This window comes from Dama dama, chromosome 21, assembly GCF_033118175.1.
Source record: "Dama dama isolate Ldn47 chromosome 21, ASM3311817v1, whole genome shotgun sequence".
NCBI classification, from domain to species: Eukaryota; Metazoa; Chordata; class Mammalia; order Artiodactyla; family Cervidae; genus Dama; species Dama dama.
Window position 1 is genome coordinate 64205986 of NC_083701.1, and position 16637 is coordinate 64222622.

Consider the following 16637-nt stretch of genomic DNA (forward strand, 5'->3'; position numbering starts at 1 on the left):
AGGGCCAACACTATCTTTAAGAAAGATTTAACATACCCTAATTAAATTAAAAAACACGGAGATTCTTGGGGCTTCCCTGGTAAATCAGTGGTAAAGAGTCTGTCCCCCTGCCAAGGCAGGGGACATGGGTTCGATTCTTGGTCCGCAAGGATCCCACGTGCCATGGAGCAACTAAGCCCGTGGACCACAGCTACTGAGCCTGCGCTCTGGAGCCTGGGAGCCTTAACTGCTGAGCCCACCATGAGCCACAACCACCGAAGCCTGCAAGCTCTAGAGCCCATGCTCCGCAACAAGAGAAGCCACCGCAATGGGAAGCTCAAGCACCACAACTAAAGGAAGCCCCGGCTGGCCACAACCAGAGAAAGGTCCCCCTCCCCCGAGCAAAAAAACACACAGCACAGTCAAAAGTTAATAAATAAATAATTTAAAAACATGGCGATTCTTAAAAAGGTCAGCACTCAGCTGTCTGGCAAACAGCAACTCCAAAATGCCTCTTCTCCGATGGTTCCTTGCCGCAGAGGTTGACCTGTAGAGCTCTGTCTGCTTCACATGCTTGAATCACAGTTCTTCACATGTATGTAAGTTACTTATTCCTTCACTCAGTATTCACTGGGTACCCACTATGCACCACCCCCCACCTCTGGTCCAGTCTGCTCATTAACTGTGATGAGCTACATGTGGGCCGGGCTTGGGTGTGGGTTTATCTGGCAAAGCCCAGAGTGTCCAGTAACCCTGCGAGATGAGACGGCTGGGCTGTCAGAAGGCCAACTAAACGGCATGTGTGAGTGCCGGCTCAAAACGGAGCTGGAGGCCTCACTGAGAAGGTAAGACATAAAAACACGAAAGATCAGAGGTAGGTCACTGCAGGCTGTCATGCCAACGGAGTGGCACAGAGAGTCAGTTTCAAAAAGATGGGACAGGCTACAAAATGTTCAAGCAGAAAGTCATGTTCCTTCAGTTTAGGAAATGGAGGTTCGGAGAAGCAAAGCAGTCTTTCCAAGGTCACAGGGCCAGGGTGGGTGATACTGCCAAGACTGACCCCCCTCACTCAGTTCAACCTGTGCACCCCGTACCCTGCTGTTTAGAGTGTGATGCCTCCAGTGGGGGAAGCACCAGCCTCGGTGCCAGCATGAGCAATCCTGGAGCCCCACCCACCTCTGACTCCACCCTGGGGTCCCCGCCTAGACAGTCAGTCCTGGGCTCTATGTTCTGCATCTCTGCCTCAGTAATTTATGCTTTAAGTCGATGACAGCACTTTCCAGAAAAAGAAATTATGCCTGGATGAGGAGAAAGAACAAATCCAGGCCAAGAGTGTTTTCTTCAGTAGGATTGTGCCTTGAATTCCGACCCCACCCCCACCCCCAACCCGGTTTAATTGGATGCTATCAAATTCCTTTGAAAGATAGATTTATTAGATTTGCAAACAGCCCACATCCATCAACCGCCCATTAAACGTAAATGGCTGTACTCTGAGCTCCAGATCTTTAACGCTCGGAAGATCTTCAGGCTCCTAACAACCAAGCCCAGATTTTAAACCCCATTTCTCTGCTTCCTGATCCCACGAAATGCTCCAGAGAGGCACTGAGCGCTCGCTTTCCGTTAGCAGCTGTCTGCCATAATCGCCGGCATGCACACATCAGGGCAGGGGTGGCTCTCAGAGGGATCTCGGCAGCGGAGGGCTGGGTTTGCAGCAAAGACAATGGAAAAAGTAACGATGAGGCAGGATGTTGGGAGAAGGGCTGATGAGGACATTGGGTTTTAAGAAACAAATTCCATTTTTCTTGGATGAAAAACTAGGGCACCTGGCTGAAGAGGAAATGGAGCTATCCCTGAATATATATACATGAGTGTTAAGGACTCTGGGCCTGGAGACAGCTCCAGGCTAATTTGTGGTGGTCACACTGTTTCCAAATGGTCACTTCCTCTCCATTTATCCTTCTGTTCTTGGCCTCCCTCCTCCCTTGATAACGATGCAATGCAAGCACTGCCTTGGACCCTTCTCTTATTCCAAGTGCCTCTCCAGGCAGGATGTGGAGGGTGGGGCAGAGGGCAAGGGAATCTCAGATGACTGTAAGTGATGCGGAGCTTCAAGCCAGTTCCCCTCCACCAATGGCCACGTGCCCAGCTCACTTCCTCCTCCCTCCACTAGCAACACACAGTGAAGCCTGCGACTCCAGTGACTGAGTTGGAGCAGATCTAATTTTCCCCCATGGAAGAGGTCTAGGTCCACAACTAAGTCCCACTGGTGAGTGATTTTTCCCTGGGGGTAGCCAGCCACTGACACGCTTGCCCCGAGAAAAAGGTGTACATAGCTCAGAGAGGAGCGGCCGGGCTGGCCTCTCCCACGGACCGCATGCATGTGTGGTCTGATGGAAAATAGTCTATCTAATTGTTTTCACATTCTGAACCTCTCAGTTAAAATTCCCATCTGATGCTTAAACATCGCCAGAGTTTGCATCCAGGCAAGGTGGTGGGAATTCTCTTTTGTAAGAGAGGCTCAGTTTCAAAATATGGGCTCTGCTACCTTTAACCACCCTGCAAGGTCTCACACACGTGAGTCAACATGTGCTGTGGGCAGGCTGCGGCTTGTGGATTCAGTTCAGTAGCCCACGATGCTTTTCAAAAAACGATGTGTGGTCAGCCTTTTTAAAATCCAGTCCTGTGGTGCAGAATACTGCTGCACCCACACTAGGAAGAAGTGGATGAGGGATATGTCCCTCAGTGGGAGTTCCAGAGAGTTCTGTGAGTCAACAGTCAGGAGAATGGAGACAGTTCAGTGTGCATATGTGTGGGCTAACTTTGGGAATGCTTTTTGAAAAAAATCACAACTTGTGTGCCTTACAAAGGCCACCTTTCTAACAAGATTAATTCAGATGATAGTTGCCATTTCTCTAGGATGATAAATTTCAGAGATTCATGTAGTCTTTCATTCATTCACTAAATATTGTGTCACATCAGCACGTGCTGAATACTTAAGGTGTTGAGGATTCACGAGAGAGAAAAAGAGAAGAATCGCTGTCCTTGTAGACCTTCCATTCCAGGGGGTCTCTCAGGGACAGGTCACTTAAAGATATCCCATTGGAGGTTCATGCTCTAAACACCCCGTCAAGCCCTCTGAGGTGCCAGAGGACACCATCTGAGCCACTCAGCACATCCTTAATATCACCCTGCTGACACTAGGCACCTCTCCAATGCTGTGAGGATGCCCCAGAGTCTCCTATTTTTTTCTTCCTTTATACCAAGGAAAGATGCAATGTCCCCCTTCTTAGCGGCCCTCAAGGGTCTCATCTTGAGACTTCCCTGGTGGTCCAGTGGCTAAGACTCTGAGCTCCCAATGCAGGGAGCCTGGGTTCCATCCCGGCTAAGGGTACTAGATGCCACATGCCACAGCTAAAGATCCTGCTTGCTACAACAAAGATAAAAAATCCAGCGTGCTGCAGCTAAGACCTGGCACATTCAAATAAATAAAAGTAAACATTAAATTTAAAAAGTGTCTCATCAGGTAGGATTGGAAGAAACCAGCTCCTTTTCCCTCCAACTCTGGATCCAGCCTTTTCTTTCTCAAAGTCCCAAATACATGTTGTGAGGGTAAGGAGGTGGGGGCATGCGTCCTCATTTCAGGTATGGCGAGAGCTTCAGCTGGCGCCTTGACTTCACTAAAGGAAACCAGTGGGCAAACCCAGTCTATGCACTGGCTAAAAATCACCCCCATCACAGGATCAGGTGAGACAAAAGGTAAAATAAGGGGCAGAATGATGTCAGCGAGCACAAATGCTGAGAACAAGTACACCTGCTGGAGATTTGCCAGAAAACGGAAAACCAACTGGGCCATCTGTGGAACAAGCCCCTCTTCCGCACGCAGTGCAACTTACTTCTGCAGGTTTTCTGATCTGGATTCAGGGTAAAGCCTTTCAGGCAGCGGCAGGCGTAGGAATCATCTGTGTTAACACACTCGTGCTGGCATCCATGGTTAGGTGAGGCACAGTAGTCTATCTCTGCAAAGAAAGAAAAATCATAATGATGAACCAAACTGGAAATCTAGCATAGGAAAACCAAAGGACTCACAGTCTTAACTTTCCCTAAACAGATACATTCCTGTGACTTCAAACACTCAAAACACTCAGGCCATTGAGGGATCTCTCAGTGAAGCTATTTCTGTGTTTAGGGATATGGCCTCCCAGGAAGAGGACTTTCTTGACATATTACAAGATGTTTATGCCTTGTGAAGAGGCTTTCCTTGTCCTGGTTCATGTCAGAGCCACCAAAACGTAAGCGTTGTTTGTTATCTTGCAGGCAGGGAAGAGGGAGCCTGGCTGAATGTTTTACAGAAGGCATGCAACTAAAACAATGACTTCAAACCGCTTAGCTGATTGAAACACTTAGCCAAGCAGTATACGAAATCAAATCCTGGAAAAAAGAAGGCCTGAAAGTGAAAGGCATCCTTTGAGGCAAAACACCTCCCTGTTATTTTTGGCCTCATCTGCTGCTGCTGCTGCTGCTGCTAAGTCACTTCAGTCGTGTCCGACTCTGTGCGACCCCATAGACGGCAGCCCACCAGGCTCCCCCGTCCCTGGGATTCTCCAGGCAAGAACACTGGAGTGGGTTGCTATTTCCTTCTCCAATGCATGAAAGTGAAAAGTGAAAGTGAAGTTGCTCAGTCATGTCCAACACTTGGCGACCTCATGGACTGCAGCCTACCAGGCTCCTCTGTCCATGGGATTTTCCAGGCAAGAGTACTGGAGTCGGGTGCCATTGCCTTCTCCGAGCCTCATCTGCCCTTAAATCATATCAAGATTTCACATCTCTAGGTATACAGTGTTGTTGTTTTAGTCACTAAGTCGTGTCCGACTCTTTGGTGACCTCATGGACTATAATCCACCAGGTCCTCTGTCCATGGGATTATCCAGGCAAGAATACTGTAGTGGGTTGCCATATCCTCCTCCAGGGGATCTTTCTGACCTAGGGATCAAACCCAGGCAGGCAGATTCTTTACCACTGAGCCACCAGTGAAGCCCAGGTACGCATTAATTTAAACCAAAATAGAAAAAAAAAGGCCACATGGAATTTTTAATAATGAGATATTATTGTGTAAGTATTTTGTAGATATGGAATGGGACTCTTCTACTGATGGGTCTGAAACTTGAATGCATTGTCTAAAATTGCTTGAAATAAGTGGCCACTGATGGGGTCTTAAGAGAAGTCTTTTTGTTTCGATGAGGGTTTTCATTGTTTCAAGGAACATATGAACTACATATATCATTTTCATAATGAAGCATTTGGTATAAATGAGTTTTCCCAGCCTATACCAAAGGAAACAAAATGAGTAAGAGAAAAGTGCATAGTATTCTCAAAAGGAAAAATATTGAGAAGATGCCAATTCTTCCCAATTTAAAGTCATGGAAAATTTTAAATATAAAAAGAACAGAATAGTATAATAAATCCACTTGCATATCATTTGGCTTCAAGAGAATTAATCTACAGCAAACCTTGTTTCCTGTATACTCCCATATCCCATGCTAAGATGCCATATAACTTGAAACTAAACCCCAGATGTTATATCATTTTGTCCATAAATATTTCATAATGTATCCTTAAAAGACTGGAACTCTTTAAACATAACTGCAATACCACAATCACCTATATTTTTTTAAAAACATTCTTATTTGGAAATGATTTTAAATTTACAAAAGTTACAAACATAAAAATACAAGCAGACAGGTAAAAGAAGCACCTATAGACTCTCTATCCAGACTCATCTATTATTCATATTTACCCCAATTGCTTTATCATTTTTTCATTCATCTCTCTGAATTATTTCAGAGTAAGCTATACATTTGTTGTTTAGTTGCTCAGTCGTGCCCAACTCTTTGTGACCCTGTGGACTGTAGCCCGCCAGGCTCCTAAACACAGCTTGTACTTCCTAAGAGTAGGTATCAGTTCAGTTCAGTCACTCAGTTGTGTCCGACTCTTTGCGACCCCATAAACCATAGTACACTAGGCCTCCCTGTCCATCACCAACTCCTGGAGTCCACCCAAACCCACGTCCACTGAGTCGCTCACTCAAACTCATGCCCATCGAGTCGGTGATGCCATCTAACCATCTCACCCTCTGTCGTCCCCTTCTCCTCCTGCCTTCAATCTTTCCCAGCACCAGGGTCTTTTCAAATGAGTCAGCTCTTTGCATCAGGTGGCCAAAGTATTGGAGTTTCAGCTTCAACATCAGTCCTACCAGTGAACACCCAGGACTGATCTCCTTTAGGATGGACTGGTTGGATCTCCTTGCAGTCCAAGGGACTCTCAAGAGTCTTCTCCAACACCACAGTTCAAAAGCATCAATTCTTCGGTGCTCAGCTTTCTTTATAGTCCAACTCTCACGTCCATACATGACTACTGGAAAAACCACAGCCTTGACTAGATGGACCTTTGTTGACAAAGTAATGTCTCTGCTTTTCAATATGCTATCTAGGTTGATCATAACTTTCTTTCCAAGGAGTAAGTGTCTTTTAATTTCATGGCTGCAATCACCATCTGCAGTGATTTTGGAGCCCAGAAATATAAGGTCAGCCACTGTTTCCACTGTTTCCCCATCTATTTGCCAGTGATAAAACCACAGTGTAGCCATAACTGCATAAATTTACATTTATACAAGACTTTATACAAGACTTTTATTTAATCTACCATCCATATTTTAGTCTTCTCAGTTGATCTAATAATATTCTTTATAGTATTTTTTACCCTCTAGTATAGAATATAGTAAAGGGTCAGGGATTATATTTAATTTCATGTATGCTTAGCCTCCTTTAATCTGGAAACCATGTTGTCTATTGTGGCCATTTAAATTAAAATGGAATGAAAGCAACCTAAACGCCCATTGACAGGTGAATGGCTAAAGAAGGGATGGTGTGTATATGTATATAAATAATGGAATATTATTCAGTCATAAAAATGAATGAAATAATGCCATTGGCAGCAACATGGATGAACCTAGAGATTACTGAAGTAATTAATTAATTAATTAAGTGCTGTAAGTATAGCACTTAAGTGAAGTAAGTCGGAAAGAGAAAGACGAATACCACAGGATATCACTTATACGTGGAATCTAAAACACAACACAAATGAACATATCTATGAAACAGAAAGTACTCACAGACGTGGAGAACAGGCTTGTGGTTGCCAAGGGAGAGGGGTGGTGGGGAGGGAAGGATTGGGAGTTTTGGATTAGTAAATGCAAACTAGTATGTATAGGATGGATAAACAACAAGTGCAGAGCACAGGGGACTATATTCAATATCCTGTGATAAACCATAATGGAAAAGAATATGAAGGGCATATATACATATAGCTGAATCACTTGCTGTATAGCAGAAATTAAACATAGTATTGTAAATCAACTATACTTCAATAAACTTTTTTAAAAAAGTAAAAACATTTGCTTTTACATTTGTGTTTATCTTCCCTTATACTGAAAATATAGGTACAAAGTGACATTAATATTATATATACTTATCGTGTCATATATTTATATGTGTATCTGTATAATTTCAAAGTAAGAATAACAATTCTATTAATACTAGGACTCCTGGCAACAGTTAAAGTTCTTTTGTTTTTTGGACATCTGCCACTTGGAGTGTAATGTCAATGAATTCCATGCCCATCACTTAAAATAATTCTCCTGGTGATTATGCCAACAACCTGATTTACAGTTAGGCTCATTTGCTTCAATTTGTGTTCTGTAGGCAATTCTCCAACACCAATTTAGAGCCCTGTAATTTAATTCAGTTCTGACACTACCTATAGTTAACATCCAGTCTCACAAGGTAAAGTGTAAGGTCCCCAACAAGACTGCCCTTACTTCAGACATCAGTTTTCAGGGGGGTGTGCCCAGCCGACCTTCACTTCTGCACAGCCACCTGCAATCCTGGGGTTTCCCACAGCTAGTTCCTCTCAATAGAACTCAGGAAAGTGCTATACTTACAGTTACCGTAATCAAGATGGTTTTAACTCTCCCTTTCCAATCTAGATTTCATTTCTTCCTTTCTTTTTTACTTCCTTATTACAATGGTTAGAACATTAGTCGCTCAAGTCGAGTCCAACTCTTTGCGACCCCATCCATGGAATTCTCCAGGCCAGAATACTGGAGTGGGTAGCCTTTCCCTTCTCCAGGGGATCTTCCCAACCCAGGGACCCAACCCAGGTCTCCTGCATTGCAGGCGGATTCTTTACCAGCTGAGCCACAAGGGAAGCCCCTCAGAACCTTACAGGCTGTGCTAAATAGAAGTGGTGAGAGTGGGTGTCCTGTTTTACTCATCTAATAAGGAAAGCATTCAATCTTTCATCAGTCAGCACGACGTTAGCGGATAATTTTTTCACTGATGCACTTTATCAGACTGAGGCAGTTCTCTTCAATCCTAGTCTGCTGAGAGTTTTGTTTTGTTTTGTTTTTTAATCATAAATGAGTGTCAGGTCTTGTCCAGTGCTCTTTCTGTATGTACTGAATTGGATCATACGGTTCCTGCTTTTTGTATGTTAATGTTTTAAATTTCATTAATCAAACTTTGAATGTTAAATCATCCTTGAATTCCTGCAATAAATCTCAGGAAGTATTATCCTTTTCATATATTGTGGAAATTTTTTTTAATTTATTTTAACTGGAGACTAATTACTTTACAATATTATGGTGGTTTTTGCCATACATTGACATGAATCAGCCATGGATGTACATGTGTTCCCCATCCTGACCCTCCCTCCCACCTCCCTCCCCATCCCATCCCTCAGGGTCATCCCAGTGCACCAGCCCTGAGCACCCTGCCTCATGCATCGAACCTGGACTGATGATTTAGTTTACTGTATTGGTGTTTTTCTTTCTGACTTACTTTGCTCTGTATAATAGGCTCTAGTTTCATCCACCTCATTAGAACTGATTCAAATGTATTCTTTTTAATAGCTGAGTAATATTCCATTGACTATGTGTACCACAGCTTTCTTATCCATTCGTCTGCTGATGGACATCTAGGTTGCTTCCATGTCCTGGCTATTGTAAATAGTGCTGCGATGAACATTGGGGTACATGTGTCTTTTTCAATTCTGGTTTACTCGGTGTGTATACCCAGCAGTGGGATTGCTGGGTCGTACGGGAGTTCTATTTCCAGTTTTTAAAGGAATCTCCACACTGTTCTCCATAGTGGCTATACTAGTTTGCATTCCCACCAACAGTGTAAGAAGGTTCCTTTTTCTCCACACCCTCTTCAGCATTTATTTTTTGTAGACTTTTTGATAGCAGCCATTCTGACCGGCGTGAGATGGCACCTCATTGTGGTTTTGATTTGCATTTCTCTGATAATGAGTGATGTTGAGCATCTTTTCATGTGTTTGTTAGCCATCTGTATGTCTTCTTTGGAGAAATGTCTGTTTAGTTCTTAGGCCCATTTTTTTATTGGGTCGCTTATTTTTCTGGAATTGAGCTGCAGGAGTTGCTTGTATATTTTTGAGATTAATTCTTTGTCAGTTGCTTCATTTGCTATTATTTTCTCCCATTCTGAAGGCTGTCTTTTCACCTTGTTTATAGTTTCCTTCGTTGTGCAAAAGCTTTTCAGTTTAATTAGGTCCCATTTGTTTATTTTTGCTTTTATTTATATTGCAGAATTTGATTGCTAAAAATAAAGATCTTTTGCATGTATTTCATGAAGGATATTTGTGTCATTTTCTTTTCTTATAATGTCCCTTTATGTGTTTGGTATCATGCAGGCCTTATAGAATAAGTTGAAGGATGCTCCTTTCTCTCCCATTTTCTGGAAGAATTTGTATAAAACTGACATTAGTTTTTCCCCAAATGGTATAAATTGGTAGAACTTACCGGTTAAGTCAGCTAGCCCTGGAATTTTCTTTGTGGGAAGGTTTGTAAGTACAAATTCAATTTCTTTTACTAGAGAGAGGCCTATTCAGATGATCTATTTCTTCTTGAGTTCATTTTAGAAGTTTGTGAATCCAACAACATGTAAAAAAGATTATACTCCACGACCAAGTTGGATTCATCTCAGAGTCACAAGGATGGCTCAGCACACACAAATCAATCAATATGATACACCACTTCAGCAAAAGAAAAGTAAAAAATCAGATAATCATCTCAACAGATGCAGAAAAAGCATTTGATGAAATTCAACATTCATTCACGATTAAAAACTCTTACCAAAGTGATTATAGAGGCTATTTATGACAAACCCACAGCTGACATAATACTCAACGGTGAAAAGCTGAAAGCCTTCCCACTAATATCTGGAACTAGACAAGGATGCCCATTCTCACCACTTCTGTTGAACATAGTACTGGAAGTCCTAGCCACAGCAACCATAATAGAAAAAGAAATAAAAAGTATCCAAATTGAAAGGGAAGAGGCAAAATTGTCATTATATGCAGATAACATAATACTATGTATTTAAAAACCAAAAAAATCCACACAAAAACTAACAGAACTGATAAACAAATTCAGCAAGGTAGTAGGATACAAGATTAACATACAGAAACTGGTTTTATTTCTTTACAGTAACAATGAAATGTCAGAAAGGGAAAGGAAAAAGGCACTTCCTTTTAAAAAAGGAATTACATCAAAAAAAGGTAAAATACTTCAAATAAACCTGACCCAGGAGGTGGAAGATTTATATGCTGAGAACTATAAAACATTGTTAAAGGAAACTGAAGATGATTTAAAGAAATGAAAAAATATCCCATTTCTACTGGATTAGAAGAATTAATACTGTTAAGATAGCCATACTACTAAAAGCAATTTACAGATTTAATATGATCCCCACCAAATTACTCATGATGTTTTTCACAGAACTAGAACAAATAAACCTAAAATTGATATGAAAGCATAAAGATTCCTAAGCAATCCTGAGGAAAAAGAACAAAGCAGAAGACATAAGACTTCAGAAAATAACTATAAAGCTACCGTAATCAGCATGGGGAACTCTCCTGATGGTCAAGTGGTTAAGATTCCGCATTCCCAATGCAAGGGGACTGGGTTCAATCCCTGGTCAGGGAACTAGATCCCACATGCTACAACTAAAGATCACATGCTGCAACTAAAGATCCTGCATGCTACAACTAAAGATCCCATACACTGCAACAAAGATTGAAGATCACATGTGCTGCAACTAAGACCCAGAATAGCCAAATAAATAAATTAATTAAAATAAAATATTTTTAAAAATCAGCATGGTATTAGCACAAAAACAGACATATGGGTCAATGGAACAGAATAGATAGCTCAGAAATAAACACGCATACCTATGAACAAAAGAGGTAAGAATTATACAATGGGGAAAAAACAGTCTCTTCAGCAAGTAGTGTTGGGAAAGTTGGACAGCCACACGTAAATCAATGAAGTTAGAACATATCTTTACATGATACACAATAATAAACTCAAAAATAGTTTAAAGACTTAAATACAAGACAAGACACCATAAAATTTCTAGAAGACAACATAGGCAAAACATTCTCTGACATAAATCATATCAGTGTCAATGGGCAACAGAAATGAAAGCAAATATGAACAAATGGGACCTAATCAAACTTATAAACTTTTGTACAGCAAAGGAATCATAAACAAAATTAAAAGACAACCTATGGACTGGGAGAAAAAAATATTTGCAAATGGTGCGACCAACAAGGGCTTAATTTCCAAAATATACAAACAACTCACACAACTCAACAACAAAAAACAAACAACCTAATCAAAAAAATGGCAGAAGACCTAAATAGACATCAGGGGCTTCCTGGGTGGTGCTAGTGGTAAAGAACCTGCCTGCCAATGTAGGAGGTGTAAGAGATGCAGCTTTGATCCCTAGGTCAGAAAGATTCTCTGGAGGAGGGCACGGCAACCACTCCAGTATTCTTGACTGGAGAATCTCATGGACAACAGTCGGACACTACTGAAGTGACTTAGCATGGATACACGCAAATAGACATTTCTCCAAAGAAGACATACAGATGACCAACATCATTAATTAGTAGACAAATGGAAATCAAAACTACAATGCGGTACCAGCTCACACTGGCCTGAATGGCCACTGTTAAAAAGTCTACAAATAGCAGATGCTGGAGAGGGTGTGGAGAAAAGGGAATCCTCTTACACTGTTGGTGAGAATGTAAACTGATGTGGCCACTATGGAGAACAATATGAAGGTTCCTCAAAAAACTGAAAATAAAGTTGCCATAGGATCCAGCAATCCCACTCCTGGACACATATCCAAATGAAACTATATTTCAAAGAGATAAATGCACTCCTAAATTCATAGCAGCACTGTTTACAATAACCAAGACATGGAAACAATCTACATATCCATTGACAGATGAATGAATTAAGATACAGTATGTATACACACAATGGAATATCACTTGGCCATAAAAAAGAATGAATAATGCCATTTGCAGTTACACAGATGGATCTACAGATTATCATACTAAATGAAGCCAGAAAGAGAAAGACAAAAACCATGTATCGCTTTATATGTGGAATTTTAAGTATGACACAGGGAACTTATCTATGAAACAAAAAGACTCACAGACATAGAGAACAGACCTGTGGTTGCCAAGGGAGAAGGAGTGTAGGGAGGATTACATCGGAAGTTTGGGATTAGCAGATATAAACTATTGTCTATAGAAAGGATAAACAACAGGTCCTATTTTATAGCACAGGGAAATATATTCAGTATCCTATAATAAACCATAATGGAAAAGAAAAAAATGAGTAGTTTGGGTCTTTCAAGGAATTTGTCTGAAGTTACTGGCATAAATTTGTTCATTAATCTCTCTTATTATCCTTTCAATGTTTATAGGATGCATAGTGATGTCCACTCTCTCATTCCTGATGCTGGAAATTTGTGTCTTCTCTCTTTTCTCCCCCTGACCAGTCTGGCAACTGATTCATCAATTTTACTAAATCTCAAAAAACCACTTTCTGATTTTACTAGTTTTCCCTGTTGGTTACCCATCATCTATTTCTTTAATTTCAGCTCAGATATTTATTTCCTTTCTTTTGCACATCAATTAATTATGTGAAAAAGTGTCAACCTCACTATTCATTAATTCATTCACTTATTCATTTAATAAATATTCTCTGAACGTCTACCATAGGTCAGGCACTGGAATCAGCAGGGGGCAAAAAGGCACAGTCCTTTTCCTCATGGAGCTAATAGGAGTCACTTATAATTTCTTAGAATAGAACAGATTGTTCATTAATCAATTGACACCAACAAGTAAGTTGGACATACATAATTTTATGAAAAAATAATAACTAAAGACATAACAAATAAAGCAATGAGAAAAAATTTTCTCCTAGTAAGTCGGCAAAAAAATTTTCAGTTCAGTTCAGTTGTTCCATCATGTCCACCTCTTTGCAACTCCATGGACTGCAGCACACCAGGCTTCCCTGTCCATCACCAACTCCCGAACCTCGCTCAAACTCATGCCCATCGAGTCGGTGATGCCATCCAACCATCTCATCCTCTGTCATCCCCTTCTCCTCCTGCCTTCAATCTTTCCCAGCATCAGTGTCTTTTCTAATGAGTCAGTTTTTCACAACAGGTGGCCAAAGTATTGGAGTTTCAGCTTCAGCATCAGTCCTTCCAATAAATATTCAGGACTGATTTCCTTTAGGATTGACTGATCCTAGGTTTGATCTCTTTGTAGTCCAAGGGATTCTCAAGAGTCTTCTCCAACACCGTAGTTCAAAAGCATCAATTCTTTGGTGCTCAGCTTTCTTTATGGTCCAACTCTCACATCCATACATGACTACTGGAAAAACCATAGCTTTGACTAGACGGACCTTTGTCAGCAAAGAAATGTCTCTGCTTTATAATATGCTATCTAGGTTTGTCATAGCTTTTCTTCTTTTTTTTTTTTTTTCATAGCTTTTTTCCTAAGGAGCAAGTGTCTTTTAATTTCATGGCTGCAGTCACCATCTGCAGTGATTTGGGAGCCCCAAAAAATAAAGTCTGTCACTGTTTCCATTGTTTCCCCATCTATTTGCCATGAAGTGATGGGACCAGATACCATGATCTTCGTTTTTTGAATGTTGACTCTTTTACAGGCAATTTTATGGCATAGCATAGAAACTGGTACAAAGGTTTTAGAAAATGATTTTGTAATATACATCAAAAGCCTTAAAAGTGTTAATAGCCTTTGACTCAATACATTTCCTTTCATGCTTTGTTCCTAAGAAAATGATCAGAAATGCAAAGATTTATAGTCAAGAACATTTATCACAATACAATTTGAATAGTTTAAAAAGTGCTGAGTAAACTGTGATATATACATATGATATACAGACATTAAAATGTTTTTATAAAGTTTAAATGACACAGGAAAATGCTCATGATTTTATGTCATAATGTGCTTAGCCGCTCAGTCATGTCTGACTCTTTGCAACCCCATGGACTGCAGCCCGCCAGGTCCTTCTGTCCATGGGGATTCTCCAAGCAAGAATACTTGAGCGGGTTGCCATACTCTCCTCCAGGGTATCTTCCCAACCCAGGGGTCGAACCCAGGTCTCCTGCATTGTGGGCAGATTCTTTTATCATCTGAGCACCAGGGAAGCCCTTTGTGTTACACTGTATGATCTCAACTCTATACAGATATATACATATGCATTAAAAAGAAAGACCAAGAGAAGTGTAGCAAATCAGTATTAAACAATGGTTACTGGTGGATGACAAGATTATAGTCATTTCATTCCATGCACTTTCATTTCTATACTATTCAGTTTTCTACAATGAGTCTATATTACTTTTGCAACTAGAAAAAGGTTAAAAATAAATATATACATATATAATCGTGAACTAGTTACTATGGATAATGGCAGAAGTAAAATAGAAAAAAGAACAGTGTGGGAGGTGCTCAGTGTTTGGAGAAGAAAATTGTCAGAGAACATCTGGGAACAATATGTATTGCTTCTGATGTCTATACCGGACATTCAAGATACAGGCAAGCAAAGCCAGTTTGTTTGGGAAGTGACTATGAGCTTCCAGGTAACGCAGGAATTTGGGGAGATAGGAAGCGAATGGACAACTGTGAAGAGGGCACGCTATCTGCTCCATGGACCACACCACCTACCTCACCATCTCTCACTCTATTCCAGCCACATGGAACTTCCTTGCTGTTCCTGAACACTGCCAGACATCCGTTTCTGCCTCAGGACCTTTGCACCAGTGCTGTTTCCTCTGCTTCCAAAGTCTCCCCCTTCTCTCACCGCCTTCAAGTCTTTGACCAGATGGGACTTTCTTGTTGAGATCTGTAATCCTCTGTCACTCAGCTCCAATAGAATGTGTGCTCCATAAGGACAGGAGGTCCTTGGTCTGTTTTATTCACCACCGTATACCCAGTGTCTACAGAAGTATCTGGGCTATAGTAGGTGACCAATAGATATTTGTTGAATAAACAAATGGTTATTGATATTACTCTTAATGGAGTGTTTTCTGAAAGTTCAGATGTGTAAACATTGCCTGCTAAGAACTAACAAGGAGTCACTAAGAGTGAAAGAGCTCATGGACCCTCCTTGATGCTTCTTCCTGCCAGGCTGCTTAAACACATCCCCCCGGGAGGATCTCAGTTGAGACATTCAGCCAGTTACAAACTCAACCAATGATTCTTTCATCCAGCACACATTTCTCCATCTGGTCTACAGGGCACAGGGATCTCTTTAGGAAACCGATAGACTGTCTATTAGAGCCTAGATAGTGGCTCCCACATTTTTTAAGCCTGGCTAGTCTACTACATGAAATAAAATTATTCTTCTATGACTCATTCTTAGTGACCAAGAAAATGTGAGACTCTTAATTTGATCTGTTGGTCTCAAAGTGCAAGAAAGTGGTGATCAGCTCTGTGTAAGGAATCACTTTCTAAGAGTCAGAGCTATACAAGGTGGAACACAGTGCAGGGGGTGTAGTGAGTGTCCTGTCACTAGGGCTATTCAGGTGGAGGCTGGATGATGACATGGTGAGGATATTGTAGGATGGGTGGTTGGGCTAGAAGTAGGTTGAACCTGAAGGCCTCTTCCAGTTGGGTCTTTTTTAATTTTTTTTTAAAATTCTTATTTATTTATTTTTTGGGGGTCTTTTTTTTTTTAAGTCATTTATTTCCTTTTCCATTATAGTTTAACACAGGATATTAAATAGAGTTCCCTGTGCTATACACAAGAACTTTGCTGTTTATCCATTCTATATATAACAGTTTGCATCTGCTAGTCACAGGCTCACAACACACCCCTCCCCAACCCTCCCTCCCCCTTGGCAGCCATAAGTCTGTTCTCTATATCTGTGAGTCTGTTTCTGTAGATAAGGTCCTTTGTGTCATATTTCAGATTCCATATATAACTGCTATCATATGGTAAATATCTTTCCATTTCTGGCTTACTTCACTTAGTATGATAATCTCTAGGTCCATCCATCTTGCTGTAAGTGGCATTATTTCATGCTTTCTTATGGCTGAGAAATATTCCATCATATATATGCACCACGCCTTCTTTATCCATTCATCTGTCGGTGGACAGTTAGATTGTTTCTGGGCCATTGTGAATAGTACTACTGTGAACATAGGGGTGCAAATATCTTTTTAAATTGTAGTTGTGTTTGGATATATGCCCA

General features: G+C 41.0%; 1 protein-coding gene across 2 annotated transcripts in view; it reads right to left on the bottom strand.

The window, feature by feature from the left end:
* MATN2 (matrilin 2) overlaps positions 1-16637 on the bottom strand; it is a 162954-nt gene that overhangs the window by 35965 nt on the left and 110352 nt on the right. For both annotated transcript variants that reach the window (XM_061123699.1, XM_061123698.1), the window contains exon 7: positions 3873-3995. In XM_061123699.1, the coding sequence (XP_060979682.1) occupies positions 3873-3995 (123 nt within the window). The remainder of the gene's footprint in view (positions 1-3872; positions 3996-16637) is intronic.